Source organism: Python bivittatus, unplaced genomic scaffold, assembly GCF_059951505.1.
Source record: "Python bivittatus isolate LINGU-HERP-01145 unplaced genomic scaffold, Pbiv_v1 ctg000320_np1212, whole genome shotgun sequence".
Taxonomy (NCBI): Eukaryota; Metazoa; Chordata; class Lepidosauria; order Squamata; family Pythonidae; genus Python; species Python bivittatus.
This window is the reverse complement of record NW_028277052.1, coordinates 5,178,377-5,197,007: the sequence shown is the minus strand read 5'-3', so window position 1 is coordinate 5,197,007 and position 18,631 is coordinate 5,178,377. Positions and strand designations below refer to the sequence as shown.

General features: G+C 42.1%; 1 protein-coding gene across 15 annotated transcripts in view; it reads right to left on the bottom strand.

The window, feature by feature from the left end:
* Positions 1–383: 383 nt before the first annotated feature.
* The window catches only part of GRAMD1B (GRAM domain containing 1B), a 146,483-nt gene continuing 128,235 nt past the window's right edge, over positions 384–18,631 (bottom strand). For 14 of the 15 annotated variants that reach the window (XM_088139008.1, XM_088139004.1, XM_088139006.1 and 11 more), the window contains 12 exons: positions 17,469–17,584; positions 16,334–16,493; positions 14,701–14,908; positions 13,889–14,032; positions 12,421–12,539; positions 12,133–12,275; positions 11,578–11,681; positions 10,647–10,850; positions 10,042–10,132; positions 6,541–6,648; positions 6,162–6,279; positions 384–5,602 (listed from right to left, as the gene is read on the bottom strand). In XM_088139008.1, coding sequence (XP_087995134.1) covers positions 5,513–5,602; positions 6,162–6,279; positions 6,541–6,648; positions 10,042–10,132; positions 10,647–10,850; positions 11,578–11,681; positions 12,133–12,275; positions 12,421–12,539; positions 13,889–14,032; positions 14,701–14,908; positions 16,334–16,493; positions 17,469–17,584 — 1,605 coding nt within the window. In that variant the 3' untranslated portion in view covers positions 384–5,512. The remainder of the gene's footprint in view (positions 5,603–6,161; positions 6,280–6,540; positions 6,649–10,041; positions 10,133–10,646; positions 10,851–11,577; positions 11,682–12,132; positions 12,276–12,420; positions 12,540–13,888; positions 14,033–14,700; positions 14,909–16,333; positions 16,494–17,468; positions 17,585–18,631) is intronic. The other variant, XM_088139007.1, reaches the window with a different exon arrangement.

Sequence of the window (18,631 nt, the reverse complement as noted above, 5' to 3'; positions counted from 1 at the left end):
CTCATCTAGTCTGCTCTTGTTCTAGAGCCTTTTTTTTTTTACCTGCAATAGCAACCATTGGTACTATCCTCAGAGAGACAAGAGTTCTGAAACTCAGCAAGCTTTTCCACAGATAAAACCCTTCCTATTTTTACTTTCTTAATTTAAGAGAAGTTTTTTCGTGTCTGTCTCCCAATCTAGCAGTTCATATGGAGTTCAGATCATCCTTGCCTGGGTGTAAGCACAGAGGACACTTTGTAAAATGACTTTGCCTCCAAGGGAAAATGCAGCATGTCTGTCCTAAAAACAAGGCATAGAGAATATAGAAAGAGGCAACAATAAAATAATGAAATAATGATAGTAACAATAACAACAATAATAATAAAAAGCAATGCCACTTACTGTCTTCTGTTCATTATATTTTATTCATACTTTTTATTCCATTTCTTTTTCTAGCTACTTTACATTAAGATTTTGGCTTTGTAGCCTTTGTAACTCCTAGCTTCTATCAGTCAAGCTTGTGGTGGTTGATGATTTTTGTTTGTTTTTTTCATTTTTATTTTTGTAATCAACTTATATTAGACCTCGCGCACAGCGCAAAGTTTAGTATAGATACAGACTCGCACAGACAGCTCCTATGCACACGCACACTTGCGCACACAACCTCACACACGCGTACACACAATCAGGGGATCTTTAGCATGTGGCCCAGCTCCAGAGTTATGTTATAATTGTCCCAGATCCTTCCATCTGTAAGGAATTTGGGGAAGGTGGGAAAGGAAATATTACTTGGCATTTTGTCCATTCCCCTTTATATTTCCCCTTTGGAAAATCTTCCTCTCTTTAGGAGGTCAAAAAGTAGCTGGAGAAAAGTGGCAACTTAAGACTACTATGAGTTGTGGAGATTTCATCCAAAGTGTCATGCTTAATATTAGAGAGTGAGGAAGAGGAGGGCAGAAGAGAGATGGATTCACTCCTACCATCATTATCATGTAGGGAACAATCTTGAAATGGCTACTAGTTCCTGCTTTGGAGCTGGGTTGCTGGAAACTGAATAGCTCCCCCAAATCTACCAACAGGAGCTCAGGATTGCTAGGAGGGTTTGACCCATGGAGAAAAGTCCCCAGAGCATCCCATAGTCTTTTGCAATGCTATCCCACCATCACCCAAACATAAATGGAAAACTGAAGGTGGGAAGCTTGTCCTTCATACCTTACAAGAACTCAACTGACCAAAGTAAAATGAGGTAATGTAAACATTGAGAACCACCACCACCTTCACAACAGCCATGGTCAGAAAGAGCAGCAGATCGCGGGCGATAAAGGGAGAACTTGCCTTCCTCTTCATCATGTCAGTATAATCACTTCAGAATGCACCACTACCCAGAAGATCAAAAGCTTAGCATTAGGTCAGGTCACAAAAATCCCAAAGGAGCCAACAGCTGTCCAATGTTGCTATTTTCCAGAAAGGGGAAGGGAGAAAGTGTTCTCAATAGCACAGTGTGGTTGCAGCTGTGACAGTTAACCCTCTCATTTGGCTGATTTACACATCTAGGGATGAATGGCACAAGAATATTCATCTGTGCTTCCAGTCAGCATGAGCCAGATAGCAGAGCACGAGGGAAACAAAGAGCTACACCACAACATTGATCATTATGGAACAAAAAGGTATCATCCGAGACCTTCTGAAGCCTGGGGGTCCCAATCTAACACTTCCCTCAGCAGAAGGAGTCCCTAGTGCCTCTGATGCTCCCTGCTACAAAACTGAGAAGCCAACCATGGACTTTATGAATGGATTGCTCTGGGACTCAAAGGAAATGGCAAGTTATGTTAAAATGAAACCACTAGACTTCACCACCTTGAAATCAGAGCTGGAGGTGGAGGGGGGAGAATACAGAAACTGCTTATAGATACCAAGTGTCCCTTGAAGAAGCCCTTCTGTAGCAGGACAGTTTATCAGTGTGGAATGCATAGAGAAAAGAACAAGGGGTTCAGTTTGCTCACTACAACTCTCACCAACAACAAGATGGATGGATTACATACAGTAAGACTGAAGGGAAGCCAAGGCAGTTGAGTCTGCCATGTCTGTAACCAGATTAGGCACAAGTGACAAGACAGCGAGGGTGTAGCGGGGGAGAGACAGAGAATTATAAATCATGTTTAAACTCAGTTAAAATGAATAAAATATTCCTTGTTTGTGGAATGTACCGCTTAGGCTCAAGCAAATGAACAAACAAGGTGGGCTACAGTGAATTCAAGAATGCAGAGGCATTCACTTCTCAAACACGTTTCCCCAAAATAGAGATTTCTGAATGACGCTCCAAAGTTCTTCCTTGCCCAGTTACAACAGCAGCCTAATTCGCTTCAACCACAGGGGAGAAAAAGGCATGCAGAGTCTCTTCTCTCCATGCAAACAAGTTTGCTCTTTACAGATTGAGAGGCATAACCAGGCCCTTTTCACACATGTATAGGTCTCCTGGATAATGACCTCCATTTTAGACCTGCATAGAAACTACACAAAATCCACCTTCTGATAGGTGTATTTAACACAGTGAAGCGTCTCCTGTACCCCTAACTCTATTCCAAGAGAAGCAAACAGAGTTTCGGCTTATGGGCAAAAACCTGAGGGATTAAAAACAATGCTGCCCCACCCCACAAAAGAGAGTTTTGAGACTTTCTTGCAAAATAAGGGGGCAATACATTTCGTTGGGGTGTTAATGCTCAGTTATGAAAAGACCACATCTTGAATCAAAAGTTCTCTTAAAAATCAAACAAAGAGAAAAAAATACTACACTAAACAATTTTCTTCAGTCTGTCCTGCAAACCATTGTGCCCCCCCCCACTTTCAAAGAAAAAAAAATTGTTTAAATAATAGTAACTCACAACACCCTTGTTAAGTCTTCTGGAAGCAAAACATCACATTCCCTCTTCCCTTTCCTCTGAGTAGAAGACCCATCAGAGACTTCTACCATTTTGAATGAAAGCCCTTATTGGAATAAAATCTGACTGTGCTCACCGAGAAGGGTTTCGGGGCCTCAACAGGAGGCCCTTCTGTCAGAGAGGGACATTATATCCCACCTCACCCCAAAGCTACGAAGCATTTCCGCAGAGCCTGAACAAGCAGCAAAGAGACCCCTAAAGATTGCCAATCAGCAGAATTATGCAAGAATATATATTTATGCAATAAATTACCCAAGAAATCCCCCACACAGTAAGTCCCCCAAATTTACTGTCCACAGTATTCCCAGCTGCACCAAATACAGTATTTGGTGGCCAGAATGGCTGGTAGCCATTCTTCTCCCACAGATAGCCACCGGCCATTCTGGCCACCGAAAGAACCTTGACGGCGGAAACATTCGTCTCCGGTTGCTGTCTCTCGCCAGTCAGCCCAGCCAGCTAGCAAAGCGAAGCAAAACACAGGGAGAAAAACCTTTCCTGCTTCTCCAGTGGAGCATGTGAAAAAACAACTCACTTAATTTCACTCCCTTCCAACCTGTTGAGCGTTTGCTCTCTCGTAAAACCAAATAGCTAGGACCCTGCATTCATGTAGTTCAACTCCTTGGCTCCAAGAAGAGGGATTTGGAAATGGCTGCTCCCTTGGGCTGACCTGCTGTCTATCTGCTCTTTGGACTCTCTTGTGGCTCCTCTACTAGTCAATCAAGGAGAAGACTGTAACTCCCAACTCCTGGGACAATGTTTGCTCCTTTTTATCTTTCAACTGTGTGCAGAGGGAAGAGGCCAGGCCCAATTCAGATAAATAATTCATGCCAAGTATGATCTCTCTCTCTCTCTCTCTCTCTGGCTCAATTATCTACCTATAAACTACTGATCATAGTTGCCCAGCAGGATGGTATTTGGTGCAGGTGAGTTAAACACTGAGACTCATAGGCACGATCAAAATGAAGCCCGAAAGATGAAAATCCCTTTTATTTCTCTCCTGGGAATCTCTAGTTTTTCCTCTGGCACACACATACCCCGGGAGGCAGAGAAAAACCACTGCTCAGCTCTGGCTTTCTAAGAACTTTTGTCTTCTGCACCACAAAATTGACCTGCCATCCACACACAGTCTTAATTTTGCTCAATAGAGCATCAATGTTTGCCATTTGGTCAAGCTGTGTGTATTTTTTTCAATGAAAAGTCCCCCACCCACCCCCCGTCCTAAAAATAAGCCACTTTTGTATACTCTTGTTCACAGCTCACCAACAAATGTTCTTAAGCATCAGACAACTGCTGAATGAACCCTAACAAGCCTCTCTCGAACTTTTACAAGTTTTACACTGTGAACGCACAGTGGCTTGCCATTGCCGAAGCTGGCAGACGCATCTGCATTAGGCCCTCTCCCATGAGTAAAAGCAAAAATATTTCTCTTTATGCTTCTTCCTCAACTCTGCATCTTTACATGGGTACAAAATGCATGCCTAAATTCAGAAATCTCACATTCTGGAGCAGAGACTCAAAAGCAGACATTTTAAACCCTTTGTTGAGCTGAGACATATGCCTGGGTTAAAGATCAATCTGTCCCCCCCCCCCCCCACTTTTTGGTGTAGGAACACTTGGACATTTATAAATGAGAACACCTCAAGCTCCGTTGATCTGGATCTCCATGGTATCTCTGCGAGTACAGATAGCCCTTTAAGCAGAGCAACAGCTCCCTCTACTAACTACTTGAAGATGCAAGGGTAAAAGGATCAGAAGGTATCCGACAGCCAGAGGAGACGCCTTCAAGCTGAAACAAGGAGGGGAACAAAACATTTGCATAACTCCCCCTTCACGAAGGGAGTTAGCACCTGAGCGAGCTGCACACAAGGCCGTTCCATGCACACCACTGTTTCCTGTCTATCTCCCCAAACAAAATCATCCCGTCACACAACAATGCTGCTACTCTCAGCTGAAGGTTGCAGAGTGGGTGGGGAAAAGCACGTGCCGAGCCCACTCGCCAACGAAAGAGAAATCCTGCAAAAGAACCCTGTGAACACAAGCAACAATGCCCTGGTTGGCAGTCAGCCTGGAGACTCTCCCGTGGAACCTCGCCAACCACATTTTTGCAGAGAAAATAACACCACCTCCTCCTCAGCGCCAGAACAAATGGGCATTTTGTGCCAAGACTGGTTAAGGATCAGGTCAAAGTGAGGGGTTCGTGGCTTCCTACCTCTTCCCTTTGGGTTCACTCCCCACCCTCACCCCGCCAAAGAGAGGCAGACAAACAAACAAACAAACAGCCAGGAAAATGCCAAGAAAGATGCATGAATCCAGGAGGGCCAGACAGTGCTTTCCCACAATGCCTCAGTGCTGGGAAAACCCAATTCCGTCACATCCTGGCCCTTCCTCAGTGACGCTCCGTTTCGTCCAGTGCTGGAGTTCAGTCGGCACCATGCTTTCTTCTCAGTACACAAGCTTTTTCTTTCTTCTTTAAAAATCTGGAGATTTTATTTTTTTATATATATATATATATATATATATATATATATATATATATATTCATTCTCTATGTACATATATTGCACGCATCCTCTGGCCGCATGTGTTCCCGCCTGCTAATAGAACCGTTTTCGTTTCTCCTCCGACTCGGGCCGATATTCACGAGAGCCAATGCCTTTCTGAAGGTTAATGAGGGATTCCTTCATCTGTAGCAAACACACAAGTTTGGAAATAGCAAGGTTGTCTGGGAGGTTATGAGAGAGCAATGCTCAAAAACCAGCATGCAAATAAAACCACCATGGAAGAGTCATGTGGCAACTTAACAAATCTAGTAGATTTATGGCATAACCCACATGATTTCCGTGTCATCAGATGCCTCCACTATGTATGGAGGCAGGAGTAAAATAGAGCCAGGGGTGGAATTAGGAAACAGAATTTTTTTTTTGAATTTCCATTCCATAAGGACACTAGAATATGTGGTGAGGTGATCAAAGTATTGACTGGAGAGATTTAATCCCCCCTTGTCCATAGAGTTTACTAGTGACTTTGGCCTACTTATTTCTCAACCCAACCTACTTAATTATTATTGTGCGAATAAAAGAAAGGGTAACCCCATGGATGCGGTCTTGAGCAACTTAGAGGAAAGACTGGACACAAATGGAAGAAATCAATACATGTGCTGAAGTGGCTTGTTATTTCATCTGACTTGCCCATAATCTGTCCACAACCCCACGGTTTCTCCCCTGGGTTGGATGTAGCTCTCACCTGATCTAGGAGAACCACTGATGATTTGATGATCTCTCGCCACTTCTGGAGCTCCGTGTCATGATATTTCTGCTGGGACTCTAATAACTGGGCCCACTCAGTCTGGGATTGGGGTAACCTGTTGAGACCAAGAAGCAAAGATAGAAATGTAACCACAGGAAGCCAGCTGGGTGTTTTGGGGACCCTTTCTTGCAGCCAAAATTACCCTGGGATAACAGGGCAGAGTATCATGCATGCCAACGTGAGCTCCTTGAGGGAACAGTGGTGGGTCAATGGGTTTAATCATAGTAATTGTGAGTCCCCATGTACAGAGAATGTAGTTAAGGGAGTCTTGGGCTAGGTCACCATAGGGGTCGAATCTTATGTCTGCATCTGTTACCTTTCCTGTAAACGTAAACCCTGCCACGCCGTCAGGGTCTGAGTGGTGTATTCCAACATCCAGAGCTTGTAGAACAGCAACATATTAAGGATGACCAAAAGCACCAAACTGGGGAAGAGGAGGAAGAAAAAGAGGATTATAGACAAGCAATCTTAGCAGCAATCCTTGCTCCCTGCTCCACAGTTATTTTTTTTTTACCTGCCGCAATCAAGAGACTCTGAGGGGGTTACCATCTCAACAATAAAATGTCCACAGCATAAGCAATTTTTCATCACAAAACACAATACCTGAAGCATGGATCAAATCATAAAATAACTAATCAAGAAGCAATAAATGCAGACAGTGGCATTTTTAACTGAAAGGGCTTCTTCAACAGTTCTGTTTTTAATGATTTCCTGAAGCCTCACAAGGTAGGGGATGATCAAATTTTGGGGGGAAGGTTGTTCCACAGCACTGGCAAAGCTACAGCAAAGCAACATTTGTAGGCCTTCTGGAATGTGCTATAATGGCCAACCTCTAGGCCAGCCTTTCCCTACATTTTTTCTCTAGAACAATGTTTTTCAAACTTGGCAACTTTAAGATGTGTGGACTTCAACTTCCAGAATTCCCCAGTTGCCAAGTTTGAAAAACACTGCTCTAGAAGAATCTTTGAAATAATTTTCAGCTCTCATGGAACCCTTGCCTAAAAATTATTATATCTATGGCTATGGCTGATTCATGTGATCAGTAAGTTGTTGATATAATAATCCAATAATAATTGTCATCAACTCCCACCACTGTAGTGCTAGCATTGCATGATGTAGAAAGTTAAAAAAAAGTTTATTCTTTTTCAGTCACCATCTCTTGCAGGATTCTAGTTGAGAAAGGCTGCTGTAGGCTGAATGTGGGCTAAATCTGGCCCTTAAGAGGTTAATAAGGGAGGCACTCTGCTCTTTTTTGAAACTGCTCAAAAGCAGGAACAGTTAGAGAAAAAGTAAAGCATGAAGGTTGGAGAAGAATCTATCCTCCACTTTCATTTCTGAGGTAAAGCTTTGTCAGAGCCAAAACCACTCATCAGGAAACTCCCCACTCCTTGCAAGGAACGTGGGCCTTCTCCATGACACTTCTCACTCTGTGGAATACTCTTTCCCTCAAAATATGGGTGACCCCACCTTGTTAATATCCAGGGGAAAAAAAAAAACATCAGGAGCATTTAGACCCAGCTGATGGTGGACACTTATCTTGGGTTTTATCCTTTGTTTATGATGGGGTTTTATTGTGTGTCTGTATGTGTGTGGAGGTCTTTTTTGTCTGGTTCATATTTCTTGTTGTACATCACTCAGAGATATTTTGATTCCGGCAATAGGGTGTGCTTTCTAAAATATAAAGGAAAGCAGGAGGGGGGGGAAATGATAGCAAGAAGCAGCCCCAGATCTATCTTCATTTGTGTTCAGTTTGAAGAACAGAAAAGAACAAAAGAGATAATTAAAAAAAAAAAGTAAGGCAAAAATAAACAATAAAAGCTGCAGCCCAAGAATGGAGAACCAGCAAATCTAAGTCAAGATCAGGCAGGAAGAGTGAAAGAACCAGCTTGCCAACTGAGATGCAAAGAGAGGACAGTGAGAAAGAGAAGCAGAAGCAGAAGAGAAGGACAGTGATACAAGGGGAAGAAGGCAATACCTGAAACAAATCCTAACGGGAGCAGGAAAGAGAAAAGATGGGGGAAGCGAAGGTTAGGAGCGCACCAGAGCTGAAAGAGAAGAACATCACAGGGAGAGTTCTTCTGAAGGACACACACAGATCAGGGAGATCACAAAGTGACAGAGGGAGAAAGCACCAATGGCAGGTTGGAGTTAGACCCATCAGTATGACAAATATTAGAAAATCAGGTTGACTAGACTCAAGGAAAATGCAAGCTATAAGGATCCATGGCCACGGGGAACCTTGAAAAACTGTGGGAAGGCCCCCAGTGGCTCTGACATGGGAAGGGACGAGGTGCTAATCCTTAGCTTGTTCCTAACTTCTACCGAAAGGTTGTCAGAATTCCCACTCAGACACGCCATTGTAGCTTCCAACCTAAGCAGACTATCTATATTTCCATATGCTCTTCCCTAATCCCAGCCCAAACCCAAACCCAAACCAACCAACTCCCAACAGAAAAAGCCTAAACAGGAAAGCAATCCAGATACAGTAAAAATAACTACATAGTAAAACAATTAAGAAGTGGTGCGAAAAGTAAAAGGATAAGCCAAGTTTCTGTCGGAGAGCTGTTAGCGCAGAAGAAGATAACTTTTTCTGATGATGCTTTGTGGAGACTTTCCGTACCAGCAGGTGGCGCTGTTTGAACCTAGCTTGAAAAGAAATCAAATTGTGCCAAAGGGAGTTGATCAGTTTTGGCTTGGATGCAAAAGCTTGTTTGTGAGGTGAAGGGGTGGAAATAACTACAAAGGATACCTGACAAATTATTAAATTTTCATCCTCATTAGCTGCACTCAAATCATCAGAACAAAACAAAACCAAAAACAGTTCTGCTGAAAAAGGAGCAAAGTATCCTTCATTCTCTTATTCTTTCTTACTCTGGTTCAAATTCACCCCCAAAATTAAAATCGAAGCCTTCCTGAATGAGTAGAATTTGGGATTAGAGTCTGCTCTTTTTTCAACCAACATACATTAAATTAACCAACATACATTATTACCTTTAACTAACACACATTAAATTAAAAATACAATGGATTTTTAATTATTGCCAGCAATGTTTTTAAAACATGCTTCAACGTTTCTAGCCTCCATCAAAAAGCAAATGGCCCGGGGTGGCCAAATCATAAACTATTACAATTTTAAAATCTGAGAGAATTACAAAATATATTGTGGTGCATCTATTTAGTATAGGGATGGAAGAGGATGTGCACCCCTCAATCACAGAAATCATAAAACTATGCACGAACCCGGTGGTTCGAATGCTGCTTCTCACTTTTTCAAACACGCTTTTTCCCCCTTAATTTATTATTAGCAGGGAATTCGTTTCACAGCTTTTTCAACCGTTGCCCCACCTTCCCCATTCTCCCTGGCTTCATGTTCTCAAACATTTCTCTAGCTGAATTAACATCTGTTAGGCTTTCTCTCAGCCTTTTCAACCAGGCGCTCTCCAAGGGTCTGAGAAATGGCGGCCCTGGATTTGGCGAGCTGGATGGCAACAGGATGAAAGGACCAATCTTCCCTATGAATCCAAGGAAACCAATCAGCACATTCCCCAAATGCAGACAAACCTGGGATTTGGGATATGAACTCGGACATTACCAAAAAATGGACAAAAGTAACGAATATAATTTTGGAGGAGAGAAATATTGTCAACTGGGAGCAGGAATCAATTTGCAAATACCATCTCCAAGGATTGTGATAAGACTTCCCTCTCTGAGGCAATGACTTGTGAAATGAAGCAGAGAAAGACCAGGAAAGAAAAACACCCAAAATCCATAGCAGAAGAGGAAGAAGAAAACCAAGCCAGGCCAAGGAGTTACTTACACACAACTAATAACAAGCAGTAACTTGGAGACACTCTGCAAGTGGAAGCTGCTGGGACTTTCTTCGGGGATGTGCCGTGTTTGAGTGGAACCTGAAAAGGAACAGGTGTGGTTGACTGGAGGGACACCTTCCAAAGGAATGCTTTCCCCCTCATACCCTCTCAAAGCTAGTTCTGCAAGGAGCAACTTAAGGCTGCTCTTTCAAGCATGCTGAAGATCTCAGCTGCTGGCACCCTCATGTAACCATTTGGGTGGGCGGGGAGATGCCTGTCACAAAGGTATCCTAGAACCAGGCCAGAGAACAAAGACAAAAGGTCTTCAACTGCCAAAGCATCCACCAGAAACTAAGCAAGGTGTGATGTCTAGAAGTCTGTTATTAGAGTAGGAAATCAGTTGATTGCTCCCATACCAGCTAAGGGAGGGATCAGACTTGGCCATTGAGCTGGAGGCTTCCCAACCCTGCTTTAGATATATAATCCTCCAAGAAATATAATGGTTTCCACTGAAGATGCTCGTTCCACACCCTTGATGAGACCACAGAGCTGGATTTCTTCCTGTCCCATCAACCCTGCAACACTTAATCTTTTGCAAGTTGTCACACCCTACCTGCCACACGCTTGATTCGACCTACAACCTCCTCATCTGTGGGAGTGGTAACAGGGCTCAGTACTTCCTCCAGATGAGGTCCCCTCAAGTGCGTATGGGGTCGTTTTCTCCGTCGCACTGAGGATTGTTTGTTCGCCTTCTCTTTGGGTGACTGTCTGTGAAGCTCTGCTAGATATGAACTCTCAGTTTTGGTCAATTCACTCTCTGCCAGGGAGAAGACCGGTGGAAACAAGAAAACAAGGGAAGAAGCAGCATAATTCAGCTTGGTCAAAAGGCAGTTATCTCTTTTCAACCTCCATTCTAGGTCAGAAAGGATGCAATCATTTTGCAGGCGAGACAACATATTCTAAAAAACATCAGCAGTCAGGGTCTGGTGGAGGCATCCCGCTGATGGGTGAAGTCAACTGGAGCAGGGAACCTAAAGTTTTGATGATTTGGGAGGATGGAGTAAGATGTGAGGAGCACATATGAAGGCTTACAGGTTCTTTGTTTTCTACCTAAATTAGACAAAATCAAGACATTTGTTAGGCAATTTGCTAACAAATCTCAGCAGTGTAATCCAGTACTCCATAGGAGACAAAACCCAGGTTGAACAGGAACCTGCAGGCTGGATCACAAACTACTGATCTATTTGCTAGGCCAGGACCAGCATTAGTATTGCAAGAGACCAGAAGCTATTCATCCTCACAAGGGCCTGGAACGATTCCTTGTTACAGGTCTATATACATACCTTTAAAAAATTACTGCTGTATTAGAATGCAGCGCTAAAATCTTAAAATGAGCTCTTCTTTATCAACCTAGATCTTTTAAAAGGCCTCTAGAGATTTATCTATCTAGAGTTTTATGGCTGATTCCATCAAATCCAGCTCTATGCCCCACAAACAAAGAGGCAGTCAAGTAATTCCTTTAGTTGGGTTCTGCAGCCTCTCACCTAAATGGCGAAAATAATCATCTAGGCCACTCCAAAAGTTCTTCTCAATGAAAGATTTCACCAGTCCCCATGGCTGTTTTCTATAACGTAGCTCTGTAGAAACCCTGAAATGAAGAATTACAGAGATGACAGGAACCTCAAAGACCATCTAGGCTCATTATAGGATCCGCACTGCAGCATCCCTAGCAATTGGCTGTCCAGATGCCAGTAAAAGACAAGCCGCCATCCCCAGAGACCTTATATGATCATTGAAGAGTTCATCAAGTATCCCATGTTTAGTTGGCTCACATCTGTTTCCTTGCAAATTTTCACACCAAGTTTGTTGTCCCTGACCTAAACCTCTATTCAAAGTAGTTTCTTCTTCTTTGAAAAATTAATTGCTGAATTATAGGGATGGAAAAACCCCTGACCCGCACAGGATCTGCCAAGTATTACTTTCAGAAATGTATTGTTCCAGGCACAGAAACATACACCAACCAAAGTATTTCAGACAGAAGCCATTAAACGTAAAGAGCACATGTTAATGTCACAGGCCTTCTGTCAAGGGATACCCACCTGAGTCGACATTTGTTCCTGGCAACACGCGTCAATGTGTAACGATTAATTGTGTAGAAATAATCATGGTAGGGAACATCATGAGTTAGCACCTCAGCATCTATAACATAGCACTCACTTTCTTGGCTTGCTTTGTACATTGTCTGGGGAGAGGAGAAAAGCAGTACCATAAATGGCCAGAGTTTGGTCTACTGAGGAAGACACGATCACCATCGTATAACCCAAGTGTCCCTACCTCAAGAAGAACCTCAACATGCATACTTCAAAGACTAAAATTGAGCCTCTTACCTGAGTTTCAGTAACAGTGGCAGTTTTTGGAGCCAGGGGATTAGTGAGAGTGATGGTGTACAGAATAACTCTGCTTTGATTGCCAGTTTCTTCCTTCTTCCATGGATGAAAAACAACATCTAGGGAGAAAGGGAAATGAAAGATGAATTGGGAAGAAATGTTGCGTCATAGAAGGGAGGAGATAATGTTTCAATTCCCAAGGGAAGGAAAAAATGTTCTCCCATGACCAAAGTCAAAGATCAAATATCTACTGACCTCACCTTCCTTTAGCTGGCAGATCCAACACAACAGACACAGAACAGCTACTGTTTAGCATGAGTCCTTAACTTGTTCAGGCTCAGTTCCGTTTTATTCAAAGGACCACTATTGGTCTCTCTTTTTAAAAAAATAAAACTGATGCTGAGCAATAGACAATTGTTCCTATAAAGACTGACTTTCTTCTGAGTTCTTTCAGATCCAGAGATTGCAGGACTGCATCCCGTTAAGAGGATGCAAGAGTCAAAAATTCCTCTCAAGTTTGGTGTTATCCTCAGGAACCTGAAAAACATCTTAAAGAAAACCTACAACCTATGCTTCATTCCTCCAAATGCCGGATTCTTTCTCCCGTTACCTTGCACCTTTATTAGCTCAATTTCATCCAAAGCAACACTAAAAGGAAATTTGGAAAGTTCTGAGGTATCATAAAAGAAAGCCACTAAAATGGCAAGATGGCCCTTAAGTGTGTTTTGCAGAACTTTAATTTGCTTGAATCAAAACTAAAGAAGTCCTGTTGGGGTTTTAAAAGACCGTGGGTTGTTTAAAGAAATGATTTTGATAAGACTAGTGACATGTGTACAGGGACTTACAGAACCCAAGAGAACTTGGGTTTTTAAGCAACTTGCTAACGTTTCTCAGAGGATTGCATTTCTCTGGGAAATCCACCCATTGTGGGCACCAGGAATAATCTGAAAGCTGATTCCATCTCTGAAGTCCATCTAGTAATCCCTTTTACAATAACCTGAGCTTCTTGAATAAACAGTACAATACTAATTACGTAAACAGGGAATATATTTATTCTTTTTCACCTGCAAGGCTATTTTCTACAACTTAATCTTCTGATATTGTCAGAAGAGAACTAGGCAATATAGAAAGATCAGTAAGAAATGGGACCTCATAGTTGCTTGGGCCAGAAGTTTAAAATTATAAAAAATGAATTTAGGAGGATTAATTAATTTTTCCTCTTTCCGATCTAAATTTTGGAACTCAAACTTTTGGAATTGCTGTACTCTGGAGGTTCAAAGGATTTAGCCGTTGGAGATTCCTGGTCCATTCACAGAACAACAGCAGCTTTGTAGATAACCCTGAAAACCTACTGTACCATTTTTGTATCTAAAATGGCTTTGAAATCCGGCATGAGCTCTGGGTGAGATAAAGCCAGCTGAAACACAAGGCTACTTACAGTATATGTGCTGGTGAGTGCCAAGCTTACCAGAAAAGCGTCGTTGCTCCATGAAATCCCTTAGGAACTGAGAGTTTGTGAACAGCAAATCATAGAGCTTATCCACACTAAAGTTGAAGACTTCATTCATGTATTGTCGTCCATTCAGATCTTCATAAAAGGCCTGGACCTCCCCTGAAGAAAAAAGTGGAAAGCTAACATGTCAGATTCCCAGGAGACCTATCTTGACAAAGCAATAAGCACAGAATTTTAACTCCATATCAAAACATAACACTGATGCTTCCAGTAGTGGAAACAGGCCTTGGTCCAAACAGCTAAATCCAGCCCTGTTCATAAAGTCATCCCTAAAATAACTATTTAGTTAATCTGGGCTGATATCAGTTTTCTACACATACATGACTGCAAAATCAATTCACAAAGTGAACTGTAAATGCAAAAACTTCAGACGTCTTCAAGACAACTTGTCCCACCTAAAATGCACCCTTAAGGTCACTATCATTTGAAGGGCTTCCTCACAAGTCAAAAATCTCATTTGACTTCTTCACTAATATCAAACTTTTCTCTAGCATAATTCTTACGAAATCCTATGGAATTTGCCACAAGGATATTCACGGAGCCTGTAACCATTACCCTAAAAATATAGATTCTCTAAGTAATCCAACAGAGAAATAGTAATACAAAAGGACTGTATTTTTCTCAGAAAAATTAAGATGAGAAGAATACAGATGTGCTGAATATCAAGTGATACAGAACTCATTAACTTAGAAGCCCAGGTCAGCTATTATGATATCAAACAGGGGTAAGACACGGAAGGACAATAAACCCTAACCCCACCATGACACCTGTGGATGCCAGCCAAGCACCTTCATCATGAGTCTCAGAGGAATCACTGAGTTCAGTTGGAATGTCCTCATTGTCATTGAAATCCAGAGAAGGAGAATTCACAGGGGCAATTATATCAATCTTATCTCCAATGAGGCTTGCAATTGTCATCTCCTTTTCAGCCGGTGTCTCCAGAACCTCCTCTTCTTCAGGAACTACCCCTTCATACTAGAAGGACATAAAGAAGATCATCAATCATTGTTGCCTTAGGAAAGCTGGAGCTGCCACCTGCTGACTATCTGTAAGTTAGAGGAGTTGAGTGAAGAGATCGCTCATGAGCGCAATATCAAAGGAAGGGCTTCTTATTTTTTATGTGATTAAGACAAAGGTAGAAATCTCTGAAATTATGAGCAAGGGGCAGCCTTTTTCTTTTTCCTTAGGAGGAAATCTGTTCAAGTCTAAACTTGGTAGAAGAAATAAGAATGCAAAGTGGGGATGGCTATTGATGATGGCTTGCAGTGATGTCGACTCTAGCATCTCTTTTCCTTGAACTCTCTCCTTCCAACACCCTCTTTTTTATTACCTCCTTATCCTGCCAGGGAAGAGAGGTGTCCCTCTAGATCAGTGTTGTCCAAACTTGGCCACTTTAAGATGAGTGGACTTCAACTCCTGAATACTTCATGGCTGGCTGGGGAATTCTGGGAGTTGAAGTCCACTCATCTTAAAGTGGCCATGTTTGGACAACACTGCTCTAGATAGAGAACCAAAGTGATCTTTGCAGAGAATTTTTGAAGTGATGCCAGAAGCAGCATTTTGCCCATTGGCTCAATTATCTTATGACATTTAAAATATATTGGATCACTGAAACACCTTCTTAATTCTTAAAACAAAACTGCACATAGACAACAACATACAATGATTTTAATACACACACAGAATGTATCTTTGTCTTGTCTATCCAGACAGAAAATCAAGTGAGTTTTTGAAAATAAGTATACATTTCAATCTGCTTACAAAAAAGCCAAGCTTAACAACCTCTCACATACCTGTAAGGTATTCCACCAACTCAGATACTTAAACCCTGAGCTTGATACAATTCTTCTATCACTTCCAACCTAACTCAAAGGTAGGGAAAATGGCTGGACAATTCCTCTGAATGTTCAAGCAAAAGGAGAAATTCTTCAACCATGTTTCAAGAGCAGGATTTCTCCTTAGGGGTGACAGAAGCATCACAATTAAAAAGAAATTTGGGAATGTGTTTCCTTCTGATGTCTTCCCTTGGCTGAATGGAAGTATAAGATGTCAGTGGAGAAGGGATTGCACTGTTAGAGACAAGACACCCATAATACACTCCTTGGCCATCGTGAAACAGGAGAGAATTTCTTCTCCTCTGAAATAAATGTGGACAGCCAACTCTTTCATCAGAGTGAGTGAGAACTGATAGAATGGGGAGAAGGGAGAGGGAGAAAAAGAGAAGAATTTCCTTCTCCAGTACTAAAACTGTGGCCCAGCTCCCTTTGATATAAGCATCTAGAAACTAAAACCCCAAATTAAAAACCATATTGGGCAGACTCCACAAATGAAGTCAAATAGTGGGCACTTCTCTTCCAGGTGTAAAATAGAGATTAAAAAATAGAAGGAAGAAATACCTACCGGGATTGGAGCTTCATTGTTTGCTGTAGGGGTCAACATGCTGCTATTGGTGACAGACTTTTTGGGAAGCTGAGGGCTCACTTCAGCTTTGACCTCCATGCTACTTTTGGAGGAGCTGTCGTTCACTTCGTTTTCTTCCACGGGGATCTCCTCACAGTAACTAAAAGAACAAACTAAATCCAGGATCAATCCCATAATTAGTCTTCCTATTAAGCACTGAAGAATAAGAGTTATGGAATAAAAAGGTTCACTTTACAGTGTAGCTGAGATCGCCATAAGGAGAGTCCAGGGAAGCTTCAATTGTTGTCTTCTTCTTTTCTTTTACTTTGACACACCTATTTTCTAGCCAACTTCCATTCTAGAACATTTACACTTTGGCTCCCACATCTCCCGCACAGCAAAGTATCAGTCTTAGAGGAGGGGAGACAATGATGCCCCCCTAGGGTCTTCTGAAGCTCTCAAAGGTTTTTGAATCTTTCAAAACACAGCCAGGCTCCTAACATTTCAAACTGGAGGAGATGCCAATTCTCTGTGCATTTTATTTGGTAGAATCTCTGCTTAAATGGTCATTAGCGTACGTTCATGGAAATTTAGCAATTTTGCCCACAGAGTGAGCAAAATTGGGCCAAGTAGTCATTTTGGGTCTTTGGGAAAGCACTTGATCAAATAATCCATGGTTATTCCTTGGCTGTATAAACCACAAATATCTTTTTAATCAGATTGCCAACAGCAACACTTCCCATTCTTTCTCACTCACTCTTCTCTAGATTATTTGGCGCAGGAAACATCTGGCAGCAGCAGACCTCCTTTCCTCCATGAAGATCTCAGAGAGGAAGCTGATTGTATTTTCCAGGAGGCAATATTATTTTAAATATTGTTGGTTTGTGACCTAAGAATGCCCTTTATGTATGAACAGACACACACACACACACATATTTATACATATGTATCCATTGAAGAAATATGATGTTGTGTCACATTCTAACAGCCAGAAATGCTGGTTTGGCCAATCTCACTGTCCAAATCCATCATTCCTGGTCCACTAGAGTATTGAGGGTATTCCTGGTTTGTGAGCATTCATTATTGACATGTTTCAATCTTGTTTCCATACTTTGCTTTAGGCAAGTGGGCTTACCCCATTGTGTTGAAATCTTCATCAGGAGGGACGTAGTCTTCATCATCACTTGTCAGCCCTAGCTCATTACCGTAACATTGATGTACGAAATGCCAAAGCTCCTTTGGACACAAAGGCTGGAGGGGAGCAAGGCAATGAATTAGTATCTCCCATGGAAAGCAATTAAGCAGCCAAACCAACCCCTACTTATGGCTCCAAGCACTCATCTTGCTTAACTCATAACAGCTTGAAGAACATGGCTGCCCAAATGGAAGTCAGGAGATGTGGACGGGCGTACTTGCAAAGAAAAAAAAATGTTCACAGCATGGCAATGTGACTTTGGAAGCCTCAGCACACCATCTTACAGGAAGCTCTGAACAATGGAGCTACAGTTTAAGCTCTTCCCCCCTCCTTCTTTTGTTTTTAAATGCATATGATAGTTATCCAGGGAAAAAGTAATTCGAATCCTGCAGCTGTGTTTGTGTGTGTGTTCGCTGATTCATCCCTGGAGGCATTAGACTGAATACAAGGCTTCCATTATTGCAAAGGGTTACACTTCTCAAAAATTAGTATGTGAAAAAGGTTAAGCACATCACTAGCCTGAAAAGGGTAGGGAAGGAAAGAGAAAATACGTTCTTGGAAGCCAAATCAAGCAGCTATTTGGATGAACACAGCAGCAATTATATGAGTTATCAGATCACCTCAAAGCAGCAAGAAGAGAGGTGAGAACAGAGGACTGGGATGAGGAACCTTGCTCTACACCCCGCAGATTTGCTCACTTCAATCTGAATCCTGCACGCTTTATGCTGGAATTTTTCTAGCCACTGTTGGAATTGGGCAACAAGCTTGTTTCCTTGTATCAAATGGCCCATGGGGATAATACTGAAGGATCAAGTCTGATTGCTAACCTTCAGCCAGAGGAAAAGCCAAGAAGAATCACTAGGAGTCTATATAACCCACAGACAAGGGCAGACAACAAGCATCTGGAATTTTGAGAAGATGCTAGAGGCACTCTCTTAATATGACGGCCATGGATCAAGAGGCCAATCAGAGATATTTGTCAGAAGGTCAACTTGTTCTCTACCACCTTCTTGGCCTTCCAAGATAGCTGCTACAATTCTAGGGACTTTCCCCCTCTCCCCTATTTTTGGTTCAGTGGGTAAGCCTATTTCCACAGAAAGCAC